General features: G+C 38.8%; 1 protein-coding gene across 1 annotated transcript in view; it reads left to right on the plus strand.

Annotated features, from left to right (window-relative positions):
* tenm2b (teneurin transmembrane protein 2b) overlaps nt 1–14,261 on the plus strand; it is a gene marked incomplete at both ends in the record, with an annotated part of 221,512 nt that overhangs the window by 149,908 nt on the left and 57,343 nt on the right. The window contains one exon of the mRNA XM_081391712.1: nt 9,392–9,630. Coding sequence (XP_081247838.1) covers nt 9,392–9,630 — 239 coding nt within the window. The remainder of the gene's footprint in view (nt 1–9,391; nt 9,631–14,261) is intronic.

Below are 14,261 nucleotides of genomic sequence, written 5' to 3' on the forward strand. Positions count from 1 at the left end.
GTGTGTGTGTGTACCTGAGAACTGACTGCTGATAGTTGTTGTTTTGTTGGTGAAGAAGTTAGCAAAATCATCAGCAGTTAAAGAGGAGGTGGGTGGTGGTGGAGGTGGACAGAGGAGAGAGTTGAATGTCTTGAAAAGTGTTTGTGTGTTAGAGGCGCTGTTGCTCTTGTTGTGGAAATATGAAGATTTTGCAGCATGAACATCAACAGTAAAGGAAGAGAGCAGAGATTAATACATACTCAGGTCAGATGTGTCTTTTGATTTGTGCCATTTCCTCTCTGCTGCCCTGAGTTTGGTCCGGTGTTCACGAAGAACCTCAGATAACCAGGGGTTAGAGGGAGTAGCGCGTGCTGGCCTGGAGGAGAGAGGGCAGATATTGTCTAAAGAAGAAGTTAAAATTTATCATAAGATATCCGTTGCGGTATTTACATCCAGAGATGAGATTTGTAATGGTAGGGAGAAATTGAGCGCAGGTCTCGTCTGAAAGTAACTGGTAGGGAGGTTGGTGTTGCACGGGTAGTGAGCTGTAGATTGAAAGTAATGAGGAAATGATCTGAAACATGGAGAGGTTTCACCAAAAAGTTGTCTGTGATGCAGTTGCGTGTTTAAACCAGGTCCAGTTGGTTGCCTGATTTGTGAGTACCTGTGGTGATGAGCCGTTTGAGGTCGAATGAGGCTAGGAGAGAGATGAAGTCTGTTGCATACGGCTTCTCTAGATGAATGTTGAAATCACCAAAGACTACAAGTGGGGTGCCATCCTCAGGGAAAGAGGACAGAAGCACATCCAGCTCCTCTACAAAGCTTCCCAGGTGACCAGGGGGATGATATATGACTACAATATGGATCTTAATGGGAGTTGTAAGTGTAATAGCATGATATTCAAACGAGTTGTTATTGCATAGACTAGAGAGAGTTGAGTATTTCCAATTGTTAGAAATGAGAAGACCTGTACCCCCAACCCTCCCAGACTGGCGAGGGGTGTGAGAGAAAGAGAAGTTGTTAGAGAGAGCACCAGGGGTTGCTGAGTCTTCCGGACGAATCCAGGTCTCAGTCAAGCCCAAGATATTAAGAGTAGATTGAGATGCAAAGACTGGAATGAAGTTAGCTTTACTGACTGCTGACTGACAATTCCATAGACCCACAGAAAGAGAGAGAGGTGTGTGTGAGGATGAGAGAATGGGACGCAGATTAGCAGTATTGTGCTGGCTTCTGTGCGTGATGAGAGAGCGTTGTCGAGAGACAACAGGAATGTATTGAAAGCACATGTTGAGTAAGGGAAATAAGATAAAAGTGGGAAAGAAAAGAAGATAATTAAGTGCCTTACAGGTGTCCTTGCTCGGTGGAGTCGCGCAGGTAGAGTCGCAGGTCTTTACCCGAGTTGGTCTTTACCCGAGTCGGTCGAACATGAGAGCTGAACGCTTCCGTCAGCGCGCACGCTACATATAATGCTTTCAAACACTTGAATTAGGACAGCTGTCCCCGCCCTTGCAATTAGCAATGCAAAAGCAAATATCCCGAAAATGGGAGAAATCAAAACTAGCTGTTGGACAGCGCTACACTTAAGTGCAATAAAATACAAACTGCAACACTTATCAGATGCGGCTGTAATTCAAAATAGGAACGTGTCTAATTAAAATACAGATTTTTGTGAAGCAGAGAATTGAAAATAGCCCTACCTAGTGGCAAATAGTAAACTGGGCAACAGGAGAAAGAAAAAAACACTTACACGCGCTCTCCCCGTATTCACAGACTGACCGCTTGTCCTGCCTTTCTCCTAAATCTCCTCTAGTTTATATCTGCTTCTACTGTTGCTGTCCCCACCCTTGCAATTAGCACAGCAAAAGCAAATATCCTGAAAATGGGAGAAATCATTTAAGTGATTTCTTAAGTATGATATTAAGGTCACTTAAAGAAAACTAGTTCTGAAAAACTTGTTCCACTCAAAGTTTACTACTGTTACACTTAAAAGTGTGCTTTTATACACTAAAAAGTGGGCCAATTTAGTCCCAATCTCCATCATGACAAGTTTCCTCAAGATATATTGTGTAATACCTGTTAACATGCTCAGATAGAGCTTGAAAAATCCACCTCTGCACGCAAATATTTAAAAAGGACTCAAATGTGAAAATATTCATAGCGACATAACAGAAATGCAACAAAGTTGATATATATTCTATGGTGACCGGGAGGGGACATGTTAAGTTAATTAGTTAGTTGACCTAATTAGTTAATTAGGTTAGTTTTGTTGCAGCCACAATATATTAATTTGTGAGAATGTCATATTAACTCTTGGGGACGTGATAATAAGTCATGGCCACGAGACCATTTTGTCGAAGTAACAACATCCTTATGTCGTGGCCACGTGATGTGTCGTGGCCTCAAGATCCTATGTTGAGGGAACGATATATAGGATCTCGGTATATTCTCATATCTATTTCTCACATAAACTCAAAACTTCACAACTACAGACTCAGACTCAGGAACAGAACAACCAACATAGCACAACGTTAAGAACTGACAAAGACTAGACACAGGGCTTAAATACACAAATGGCAGGGGCGGAGGAAGCCTAAACTGAACTAATAAACAGATAATCAGACACAGACAAGAACAGAAATCAAAACAGACTGCCAATGTGACACCTATAATAATATTTATTTTTAATTAAGAATGACAAAAAGAGGGCGTAATTAAGAAATTTTTATATTAAGCTATATTATAGCCTATAATATTGTGCGCAGTGTTGCCTATAAACATCATTCGAATCAAGTTATGATGTTATGATCAATAAAAGTTTAAAGAATATTTAAGAACATTAAATAATATTGAAGGGTAAAATAAAGCAAATACATAACAATGAATAAAATTTTAACCAATGAATAAAAAATAACAATAATATATTATTATTAATATTATTATTATTATTGGTTACATTTTTTATTCATAATAAAAATATTTAAAAAATGATCAGTGAATGGATATACTGTAAAAGACTGTTGGTAAAAATGTTTTACAGTCCTTCTAGAAAAATGCAGAGTTTTTTTGTGATTGTTGCGGGCAAAAATCCTTGATTATGTGGCACGTTTTATTAAAATATGCGATGGAATATGCAGGTTATTTATGCAATTTTATGCAATGAAATTGCGGGAACTTGCAAAAATTGCGGGAACTTGCAAAAACTGCGGTTTGATGAAAAAGAGAAAAAAAAAGTGATTCCCCCAACACCCTGTTCTCACTTGGCTACTACCTTAATGTAAAGAGTCATTTCTTATTACTTCCTATGATAAGCAAGCATACTACATCACAAAAAGTGCTGGGAATATTTAAGTTCTCATCTTCCTGTTTTACAGAGGTAGCTATACAAAACAGACATCTTCTGTTAAAATAAGTGCCTCCAATGCACAAAGTGCATAAATTTACATACTACTAGTATAGTTACAACTGTAATAACGTCACTTCATAACGTTCCCATGGCAACAGGGGAAAATGGCTGCTCTTGTGTGAAGTAAACGTAACATTTTTCAATTTTCTACTAATATATATGTGACTTTTTTGCAACGAAAATGCGGGGATTATGAAATCATGCAAGCCCCCATATTTTGTGCACGGAAATCTGCAATTTATGCTGCGAAAGATTGAAAAAATCCGGCCCCCGCATAAATATGCGGACTTTGGCTGATTATGCATTGAATTATGCAATCACATAATCGGGTTTTTCTGGAGGGACTGGTTTTATAAGGCATATTCTTTTAACATTTATTAATAACAAACTTCATTCGAATGCTGCCTATGGGCACCATCGCACACAACACAATATAATAGGCAATATGTTAATAATATGCTTGTCATTTCTTTGTGCCGGTCAGTCTCACAATTGGACCTTATTATGCACATTTTGCACAAGTGTATTGGTCCAAATGAACAGACTCTGTGACGACCGTTCCTGGTTTTGCTGGGTTTCAGCAGCACAGAGGGGAAACTCCAGATGCTCGAAGGTTTGAAAAAATGCAAGCTCACTGTGCAAGACTAATTATCTTATGAAATATGATCTCCATCGTTATCTCCCGTCAGTGCATAAAAAATGGCCCAGTTCTGAGGAACAGCAGAGGGAAGAAACTTTTTTTACTCAAACTGTTTTCCTCCGGGACGTCACACCACCATCAAAATCTCAACTGAGTGTTAGCGTGAGTGTGTGTTAATAACGCAGCATCAGAGTGCACTGAACACTTGAGCTCTGGGAACTCTCCTCCATAGTCTTGAGATTTAAGGCTCCTTTTCAGGAAGCTCAGTATTTATCCAGAAGAAAAAAAATCTGGGCCTGCCACAGACACAGAGCCCAATTAGAGGTGGTTTACTTGGCCTAAAACTCCTGCAGTGCCCCCCTGAGCTGGAGCTAATGACGGTGTGCTCCATCTTAGTGGACGGAAATGGGAGACGATTCTCTATTAGGCGTCAGGGAAGAGGTTGTGTGTCTGCCTGCTGTCTCTTTCTTTTCTTTTCCCCTTCTATTGCTCTCCCCGTGGGCTTGTTTGAAACACCGGTGTCATTTCTCTCACTTGTTCTGCACATGACTTGTCATCCGCTAACAGGCCTCGAACTTCTCCACAGAAAAATAGAAGAAATTCTTGCCTCTCCTGCTCTGAATCTCAGCTATCACTTACTGTTTTTGTTCGTCGCCAGATGTAATCGGCGGAATCAGTTGGAATCTGCATATGTTTTGCACAGATTTTTGGGGGAAATCTTTGCAGAGAATTAAACATGGTAAAATGTGTTAAGCTAAGAGTACTACATGTTCAGTGGTTGCAGAAAATATATACTCTACTGTTTAAAAGTTTGGTGTTGGGTAAGATTTTTTATGTTTTTAAAAGAAGTCTCTTATGCCAACCAATATAATATTGTGAAATATTACAATTTAAAATAACTGTTTTCTATTTTATTATGCTTTAAAATGTAATTTATTCATGTGATGGCAAAGCTGAATTTCCCCACTGTTCAGTGTCTCATGATCCTTGAGAAACCATTCTAATATGTTGATTTGCTGCTGAAGAAATATCTTATCATTATTATAAATGTAGAAAACAGTAATATTTTTGTGGAAACAGTGAGGTATTTTTTTTTTCAGGATTTAGTTCAAAAGAACAGCATTGTTTGAAATATAAATATTTTGTAACATTATGAAGTCACATTTTATCGATTTAATGCATCCTTGCTGTAAATAATATAAATATGACTAACATCACTAATAAATAAGTATTTAATAATAAAATTATTGTATAATTTAAAAATCTTTTAATATCACTGTGCATGTATTAATTCTGTCTTTTATTGGAGTTGTGGTTTACATCTGTGCTGATGAACTGTGTGATGTTGTTTTGTACTTGAAATACATTTCAGACTTACTTGAACTGCTGTTTTTTCCTCACTCTCAATGACCAGAGTGTGGACGCTTCAATTCTCACATGGTACAAAAAGGAGATCCAACATTATTTTCATAAGTGGATGGGAATCACTCTTATCTAGACACTTCACTAGCTGGAGATGGTTGAGAATAAAGTGGACAGGATGTAACAGCCTCAGCTTGAGGTTTCGGAGCTGCCACTGCATCTTATATTGGGGACAATGGTAGATCGATGTGCTGTAAGAGAGTCTCCAGTGAGTCCTTTCAATGTATCTCAACATAAAACCATTTTTGGTTGGCTGGGATTCCTGGAGGCATTTATCATATTTTGAGTTTGTGGAAATAAACAGCAGACTTGCCTCTATGAAAAGACAATATATTTTGGACGCTACATGCAAACAGTAAAGGACCTTGGCCCTGTAAAAAATGTTGAACACCAAACCAGAGGCTTCGTCACTGATTCGGAAATCCCAATTAAGTGGAATGTTTTGGACAGTTCGGACTGTTTATAAATTTGTGTGGAATACTAATTCACATTGAGAGATGTTTGTGTTTGTTTGCATTCTCTGTTAAATCTCATGTTTGCTTGTTAATTGCTCTGGACCTTTCCTCTTCTCCCACAGGAGGAGAGAAAAGGTGTTTACTGTGAAAGCGAGAATTTTTGCGGCTTTGCCTTGCTTTTGCTTATTGCCATGTTTCTCGGTCGTGCTCTGTTTGCGCTTGTTGGTGTGGATGGTTTGCTGGTGAGATGTCCCATAGGGCAAGCATTCTCTGATTGGCTCGCTGTTTTTTTTTTTTTTTCGCTAACACAAGTTAGCAAGTTTTTATTTTTTACAAATAAAAATGTGCAAAAACTTGACATTGGTAAAAGTTTCAGAAGTAATTATAAGCACCATGTGTTACAACAGGGACCTTTCAAATTCACTGTGATGAAGAAGCTCTAGGAATTCATATTCTGGCATAAACCGTGATAAACAAAAATTATGTAAAAAAAAAAAAAAAAAGTATATAATCTTGAGGAATTCATGTGATTTTATGTTGGAAGTTGAAAAGGCATTAAGCAGTAACACTTCAGCTTAGAAACCAATTTGTCCATAGCTTATCTGTCTGTCTGTCTGTCTGTCTGTCTGTCTGTCTGTGTCTGAATGTCTGTCCGTCCGTGTATATGTTTAATGCTATATAATCTTCAAACCTTCTAGTGAAAAGATGGAATAAGATGGAGCATCAATTAATTTACCTTCTGTATGCCATTTTACAGTTAGTGTCCATCAGTTAGCTTTCCGTCACACATGTGATAACCACAGGGTCTGTCCTGTTTGACTTTGTACTGTATGTGTGCTCATTAATCAATATGTGTGTGCGAACTGAACCTAAGTGTTGTTTCCATTACCTTGTAGATGCAGTTCAGGGATTAATGACTGTGGGTCACAATATGAATATTTTGCTACAATAACACTTTTATTGGTTGCTTTTTTGTCCCTCCTTTTCGGTCTTTCTCCATTTCTCCGTCTCACTTTCACAAATCTCTCCCCTTCTCTTCTTCCACGGCATTGTAATGTAATTTGAGGGTTTGAGGGTCAAACCATATGATGAAATATGTTTGGACCTCATTTAATTCTAGAATATTATCAAAGTAGGACAAAGTTTCATATTCTGTGCATTGTGTTATTAAGCTAGATTGGTAAAAAGATTGTCTGTTTGTTTTCAGACAAATCGTGAAGGCTTGAATGAGTTACTTGAGCCAGAGCTTGTCCACAGATGACCGTGTCTGCCTAGTGAGATTGCACTGTTTAGAGCAAGGCCACACACACAAAGTAAAGGCAGTGGAGTAGGGAATGACAGATTTTCTCTATACCCACTTCACTGCTCTCACCCAGCTCGTATGAAAAACACTGTTCAAACTCAGCCACTTATTCTGCTGTGAATTCGAACCATAGCTTTGCAGAAACCTGACTGCCATTTCACAACCTGTTACTTCTTCCCAGCACTGAAATGAGCAGCAGGAACCGAACGCAGAAAAGATTTTAAAGAACAATTCATACTAAAATGAAAATTCTCAATTTTTTTCCTCAACCTTGCCTTTCCAAAGAATAGGATTTTCTTCTGTGGAACAGAAAAGATGTTCAGAAGGTTTACGCTGCTCTTTTCCATAAAGTTAAAGAATACAGTGACCAATACACTTTTTATATATATATATATATATATATATATATATATATATATATATATATATATATATATATATATATATATATATATATATATATATATATATATATATATATATATATATATATATATATATACACAGTCTCAGTCATATTGACCACTTTAATATATTTATAGTGATTTTTCCTTTTGGAGCTTGACAGCTCATCACTTCATTCCTTTATTGTATTTTAAAAAAAATCTAAAACCGTTGGGTTCTAAGGAAAAAAAGAAAGTCATATGACATACACTAAACTTTTTTTTAAAGAAATGAATTCTATTATTCAGCAAGGACACATTAAATGAATCAAAAGTGACAGGAAAGGCATTTATAATATAATTTCTATTTCAAATAAATGCTGTCCTGTTCTTTCTATTTATCAAAGAAACCTAAATATTAAGCAGCACAACTGTTTTCAACATTGATAATGATCGTTTTTTTGAGCAGCAAATCAGCATATTAGAATGATTTCTGAAGGATCATGTGACACTGAAAACTGAAGTAATGATGCTGAAAATTCAGCTTCACCATCACAGGAAGAAATTGCATTTTAAAATATATTAAAATAGAAAACAGTTATTTTAAATTGTAATCATTTCTCAATATTACTTTTTTACTGTATTTTTGATCAAATAAATATAGCCTTGTTCAGCATGTTCAGCAAGAGACTTCTTTTTAAAATATTTTTTTAAAAACACACCGACCACTTTTGATTGGTAGTGTATTTGACATGAAGGAAAGTAAATGGTGTCACATGTTATTCTATACTGTTAAGCAGGTTCAGCTCAGATCTAGCGATAGATTTGTCGCTGAGTTTTGCTGGCCAGTGCTCATGGGTTGTTCTGGCTGTGGGCAGCAGGGAGCAGTTGGATGCCTAGCAGGGGGGCAACAGAGAGGCCTGGTGGAGTCTGACTGGACCTCCTGTCCCGAACAAGACACATGGACAAAGATCTGAGGCTGGTTTAGCATAGGACCTCAGCCTGAGCCAAACCTAGTGCTCATCAAAGCTTCCTGGTCAACTGTCATCTGCTTTCATCCCCTTCCCATCTGCCCCCGTCCCCAAACACGCACACACACGTTACCCCTTTCAGCCCACCTTTGACTCTCTTCACTACGGCTACCAGATCTGGCATTATTTGCAATAACATTGCCATCCACCTTATCATTTGACCTCTCATTTTATGTCTGATGGTCATAATCTTTTGAATTATAAAGGTTTGATGCAGTCCAAGGTGATTAGAACTGTGTTATTCAGCATCCTACTGAATCTTAGCTAGAACAGGGATTTAACAACAACAAAAATCAATTCTCTCTGCTGAGTAGTCGATTGGAGTTGTCTTTATGATGCATTCAGTCTACACTGCTAGTACACAAAGTAGTAGTCTAATGCCTAATACTTTTTAAATGGCCAGAGCTGTGTTAAATGAGCCTCATTTAAAGCCATTATGTACAAATTGAACTCCTGTTTGTTAGAAAAAACTACAGCATGAGAATGAAATGAACAACATGAGCTTCTGAAAAATGTGAATGAAACAAATAACCTACTCCCCCATTAAACACGCTTAAACGGGCTTCTTTTTAGTCATTCAGCTCATTAAAGAAGTTTTTTTTAAAGATTTATCAAAGCCGAGTAAAGCTGTGGGCATATTGACATTTTTCAGAACGTTTAGACTAGTGATACTGATAAGAAAGTGATTTGTCTTTTGCTGGCATTAGTTCAGATTAACAGCTGAGTCATGTTTAAAATGAGTCATGTTATTGTTCTTTTTTCTTTCTTCTTGTAGGCACTTTCTTTTTAAGACACCGTCTGGAAGCACTCCTCTGTTCAGCAGCTCTTCACCAGGTTATCCCTTGACCGGTGGTACCGTCTACTCCCCACCACCCCGACTCTTACCCAGAAACACATTCTCCAGGAGTTCCTTTAAGCTGAAGAAGCCCTCCAAGTACTGCAGCTGGAAATGTGCCGCTGTGTCTGCGATCGCAGCCGCCGTGCTGCTGGCCGTCCTTCTCTCTTATGTCATAGGTATGTTCCTCAAAGCACTGTTCAATATAAAATCATTATGCTGTACTATACAATAATTATGTTACTTCACTAAGGCATTGTTCAAAAATGTATTGTTGCAAATTCATAGTTCGTAAAATTACTTGGTCAGCATTGGCTTCATTTTTGTGCCGACTTTGCAGATTGTGCATGTCATGCAACATGCCATTCATTGTTTGCCATGGCTAATTTTGTCCCCAAATAATATGCAACTACAGAGAAAGTGTCTCTAGTTGTTCAGATGAAGTTTTCATGTCATTAGTAGGTGTTGATGGCAACACCTAAATGAATGGCAATCTGGCACTTGAATTTGTTTTGCTGAGTGATAGTCTTAAATGTGATCATCCATTTTCTTTGCGCTGTCCTTGAGGATTTACACTTGAGGCATGTAAAAAAAACTCACTTGTTACTTTATAAGCAATTTATAATTTAGAACGATGCAAACAGTGATATTTAATTCACATTTTACAATTCAGTCATGCATAATTAGCTCCTGAACTGAATTGACAGATCCTTGATGGATCATTTATTTCTGTCTAAACAATAAGTCAGCAACCATGGCATGATGAATAAATGAATGTAATTAGACACTCCTTAAATGTCATGAGCACAAGTTAGTGTAGTTAGCAGAGGGTTTGCTGGGCAGTGCTCAGTGTCCTCCAACACACCATGGCCTTTCAAAGCTCAAAGAATGACCCTGAGATGACTCGCTCAGAAGAATGACATTTATCACGAAGAACGAAGCGCTTCAAAGCTTCTTTGATAAACCATTGATGTGTGTTATTGTTGTGGTACAATTGCAGCAAAGCAAATACCCACGCAGAGGGGCGGAAGGAGCCTCAGCGTGTGGACGTTTACTTCAGACGGCAATGTGTGATTCATCCGCCGTTTGATATGGGTTGTGATTCGGATGTATTTGGGGAAGGAGGGTTTGATCTTATCAAGGCACCTCTGCTGGGAGTGCTGCTTAGTTTCAAGTCTAAAGTGCCTCTCTTTTTCTTAAAAAGAGTTACTGTAAGTTAAGTTCTTAGTAACTGAGCAGTGAAACGTTATAGGGTTTTCTGATGCATCCTCAAGTGAATTTGAAAAAAAAAAAGAACAGACAGAGAACACATTTGGGGCCCTATCTTGCACCCAGCGTAATTGACTTTGTACACCGACGCATGTATCATTCCTATTTTCACCTATTTTTCCCTCCACAGATGCACGTCGGTAAGTTAGGAAATACACTTGCGCTCCCCAGGGCAGTTCACCGCAAAGAGGAGGCTTGTTCCGGCGCAAACGTTCCTTCATGCTATTTTGCAGGTTTAGAAAACAATTGCACCACTAACCAGGAAAAAATAGTTTAAAGTCAGTGGCGCGTTGCGCATGTTATTCATATGCTATTTTAAGGGCGCATGCTTGGCCATAATCAATGTAGCGTGTGCACAACGCGCATACACTTTGATTCTCTCATCTACACAGAAGCAGCAGTTTTCATTTTTGCAAATCATACATTATTACGATAGATAGATAGATAGATAGATAGATAGACAATTTATTATAAAAGCATACATCTAGCTTACACATTTACCCAAATTATCATACGCCTGTTTAACCGAAGTTAATTTGGGTGGGTTTCTCCATTTCAATGTAACTTCTCTCTTTTACGGCCGTGACGAGAGCGTTGCTCTCCTTGGCTGTGAACTGCTCCTGGCGCGCGCCTGGCAAATCCGCCGTTACAATAGCAATCCGCTATGGAAAAAGCGCGTCTGCTCTTAAAGGGAATGTGAGATGACTCTCTGATTGGTTTATTTCACGTTATGCTCAAACCACACCTATGAATAATGAAGCTACTTCAGACCAACCCATTTTAGATTTGCGTCGGGCACAAGAGTCATTTATCCCGCCAGGAAAATAGCGACAGCGCCCAAGACCCGCCCACAAAGTTACTTGCACTTTGCGCTTGACACTTGCGTTTCAGATCGTTAAAATAGGGCCCTTGGTGTTTTTTCGTTGCTGAGAGTTGCACTTGAACGGTAAGAAAAGGTGGCACTGAATGTGAGAAAGAGACTGCGTGTCGAGTCTGATAAGAGTCGGACCCTTTCCAGCAATACAGTCAACGGTAAATGTCACCAAGCACCTTGAGTGTGTGCCAGCCTGTGAGTTGCACCTTTACAAAGCAGTGAAAAAAGCAGCTTTTTCTGCTCGAATAATCTGCACATTTACACGTTTAACATCTCATTAGTTTTTCCTTGTTTATTTTGCAAGAGCTTTGGCTCTGTTCTTATTTTTAGTTTCTGTGCACATTGCAGAGCCAGTTTCTGCCTCAATACTGTCGAGCATTTATACACACACACACAATATTTATGCTTCGAGTACTTTTGATGTGAGTGTGCTTTTAAATGAATGTGTATTTGTGTGTATCTTGTGTGCAGTGGTCTGTAAAGTGTTCTGTAAACTATTCCAAAACCTCAGGGACTTTTGCCCGTACAATGGGACTCTTAATGCATATGTGTGGCTGCTCCACTGAGCTGTAACCACCCAGTTAGCAACACTGTTCATTGCCTGAATCACACAGGTTCTTTAAAGTTTGTACCACACTTCACACAACACCCTGCATTTGAACACACAGACTGAAAGCCAAAGCTTGAACCCAACTCTGAACGGTAGTGTATTTATACTTTTTTTTTTAACTGATGGTTACACCAGAATTTTTGAGTTGTTTGATTAACATTTTATTGAAAATGGCATTAAATATCTTCCACACCTAATGAAACTAATGAATACATTTTTTAAGAATGTGCCACACGTGGTGTAAACTAAAACTAAACTATTTTATTTATATACATTTATTTGTATGTATCTATTTAAATATTTTACTTAATTTTAAACCCACTGGCTGCCATTCTTTCATATTTTTTCTGTCAGTGATATAAACCAGCTTCAAAACATTTTTTGAGCATGACATCCATTCCCAGAACTCCAAGTGTGCTCCCTTTCAAATCCAATACCCCAGTGCTTTGTCCAATACTCACCCATGGCCTAATTACAGTGTCAATCTCTTGGATGGCTGTTTCTGAGAATGTTTGTCTTGCCATTCTCATGTCAGAGGCAGCATCCCTTGCTTGAGATCTGGATACAGGTTGCTAGGAGACAGGTGTTGCAGTCCTGATGCGGGAGGTTGGGGTTCTGCACGGGGCACAGCGGCTGCATCTGACTGCCATAAGGCCACTGTGACTAATGTGGACTAATTGGTGTAAGATGATGAAAGAAGCAGATGAAAGAAGGAGAGATAAATGATAGATGTCTAAAGGCTAAGTGAAGTATTCTGCCCCCCACCTTCCTCATTGCACACGTGAGCTGAGTGCAATGCTCCCTCTAAGCTGCATGCGTGCGCGGTCGCAACCTTCTGATGTCTCAAACGCGCAAAAAGAATAAAAAACGCACAGAGGACAGATGCAAAATGTTTGGGGAAATCCACAAAAATAAGTAAAACACAGATATTTCTGTATTGTACTAGTGTGAAGCTCTGAATGGGGTATTTATTCTGTTCTTGTATTCAAATTAAGCGCGGTCAACTGCTGCGCACGTGCTGCGGAATCGATAAAGAAGCAGCTTTATCAGTACTCTTATCGACAAGTAGTATGTGACGATACATTGTTGTATCGATGTATCTAACACAGCCCTAGTCATGCTCCTTGAAGCCATGTCGTGTTCTGTTCCCAAGCCTTGTTCTGCCAAGTCAAGTTGACTGGTCCTGTTAATCACACTGTAGACCCTTCTCTTACACCTTAACCTACCCTTTAACCTTGAAAGACCCATACTACCAAACATGTCTGTCCCTATAACCTTATCCCATATCCCACCTCATGCGTTCACGTGTTTCAAATCAGTAAAGATTTGTTGAATAATTGAGATACATTTAGAATCGTTTCATAATAGTGATTCTTTGAATTGTAAGAAGCCTAAAGATTATCATCCCTACTGTTGAATTATGTTCATTAAGGATTGTGAATTTATAAAGTATTTATTCAGTTTTGATTTCCCGTTGATTGTAAATCATCTATTCAGTTGCAGAGCGATGTTTGCCGGAAGTGTAATGACTCACCATTCCAGCTCCTGCCAATGAAACAGTGACTTGTTTATGAAACAGGTCAAGACTCTGTCAGGTCTATGGTAACACGCTGTATGTCAGTCAGAATGAGTCATCATGTGTCCATTTACCACTGCTCTCTGTCAGCAGGGACTTTTAGTGCCTATTTTATATTTGTCCTCACCACACACACACACCCTGGGAGCCTCGTGGCACGCTCCTCTGCCCATACTGGCACGCAAACAAACACAACAATCAGTCACACACCTACACACCCCGAGATCTTGGAGATTCTGTCTTTTGGAGATAATATGTTCACCAGCCAATCTCTAACTCGCAGCCCTGTGCCGTCTGCCTTACTGACACACTCCAGCGTACATGCCCGAAGCTGATTAAAATGACACTTTTCATTTTTTACTTTTACTTTTATATTTACTTTCCCCCTATATTCTGTGTTTGTCTGACATCTGCTTAATATTAAAGCCACTGAGTGACAGGGGAGCGAAATAGTTTGATTAGAGCTTCGCGTGCATACGCT

Source organism: Scardinius erythrophthalmus (genome assembly GCF_964197995.2).
Source record: "Scardinius erythrophthalmus genome assembly, chromosome: 17".
NCBI lineage: Eukaryota > Metazoa > Chordata > Actinopteri > Cypriniformes > Leuciscidae > Scardinius > Scardinius erythrophthalmus.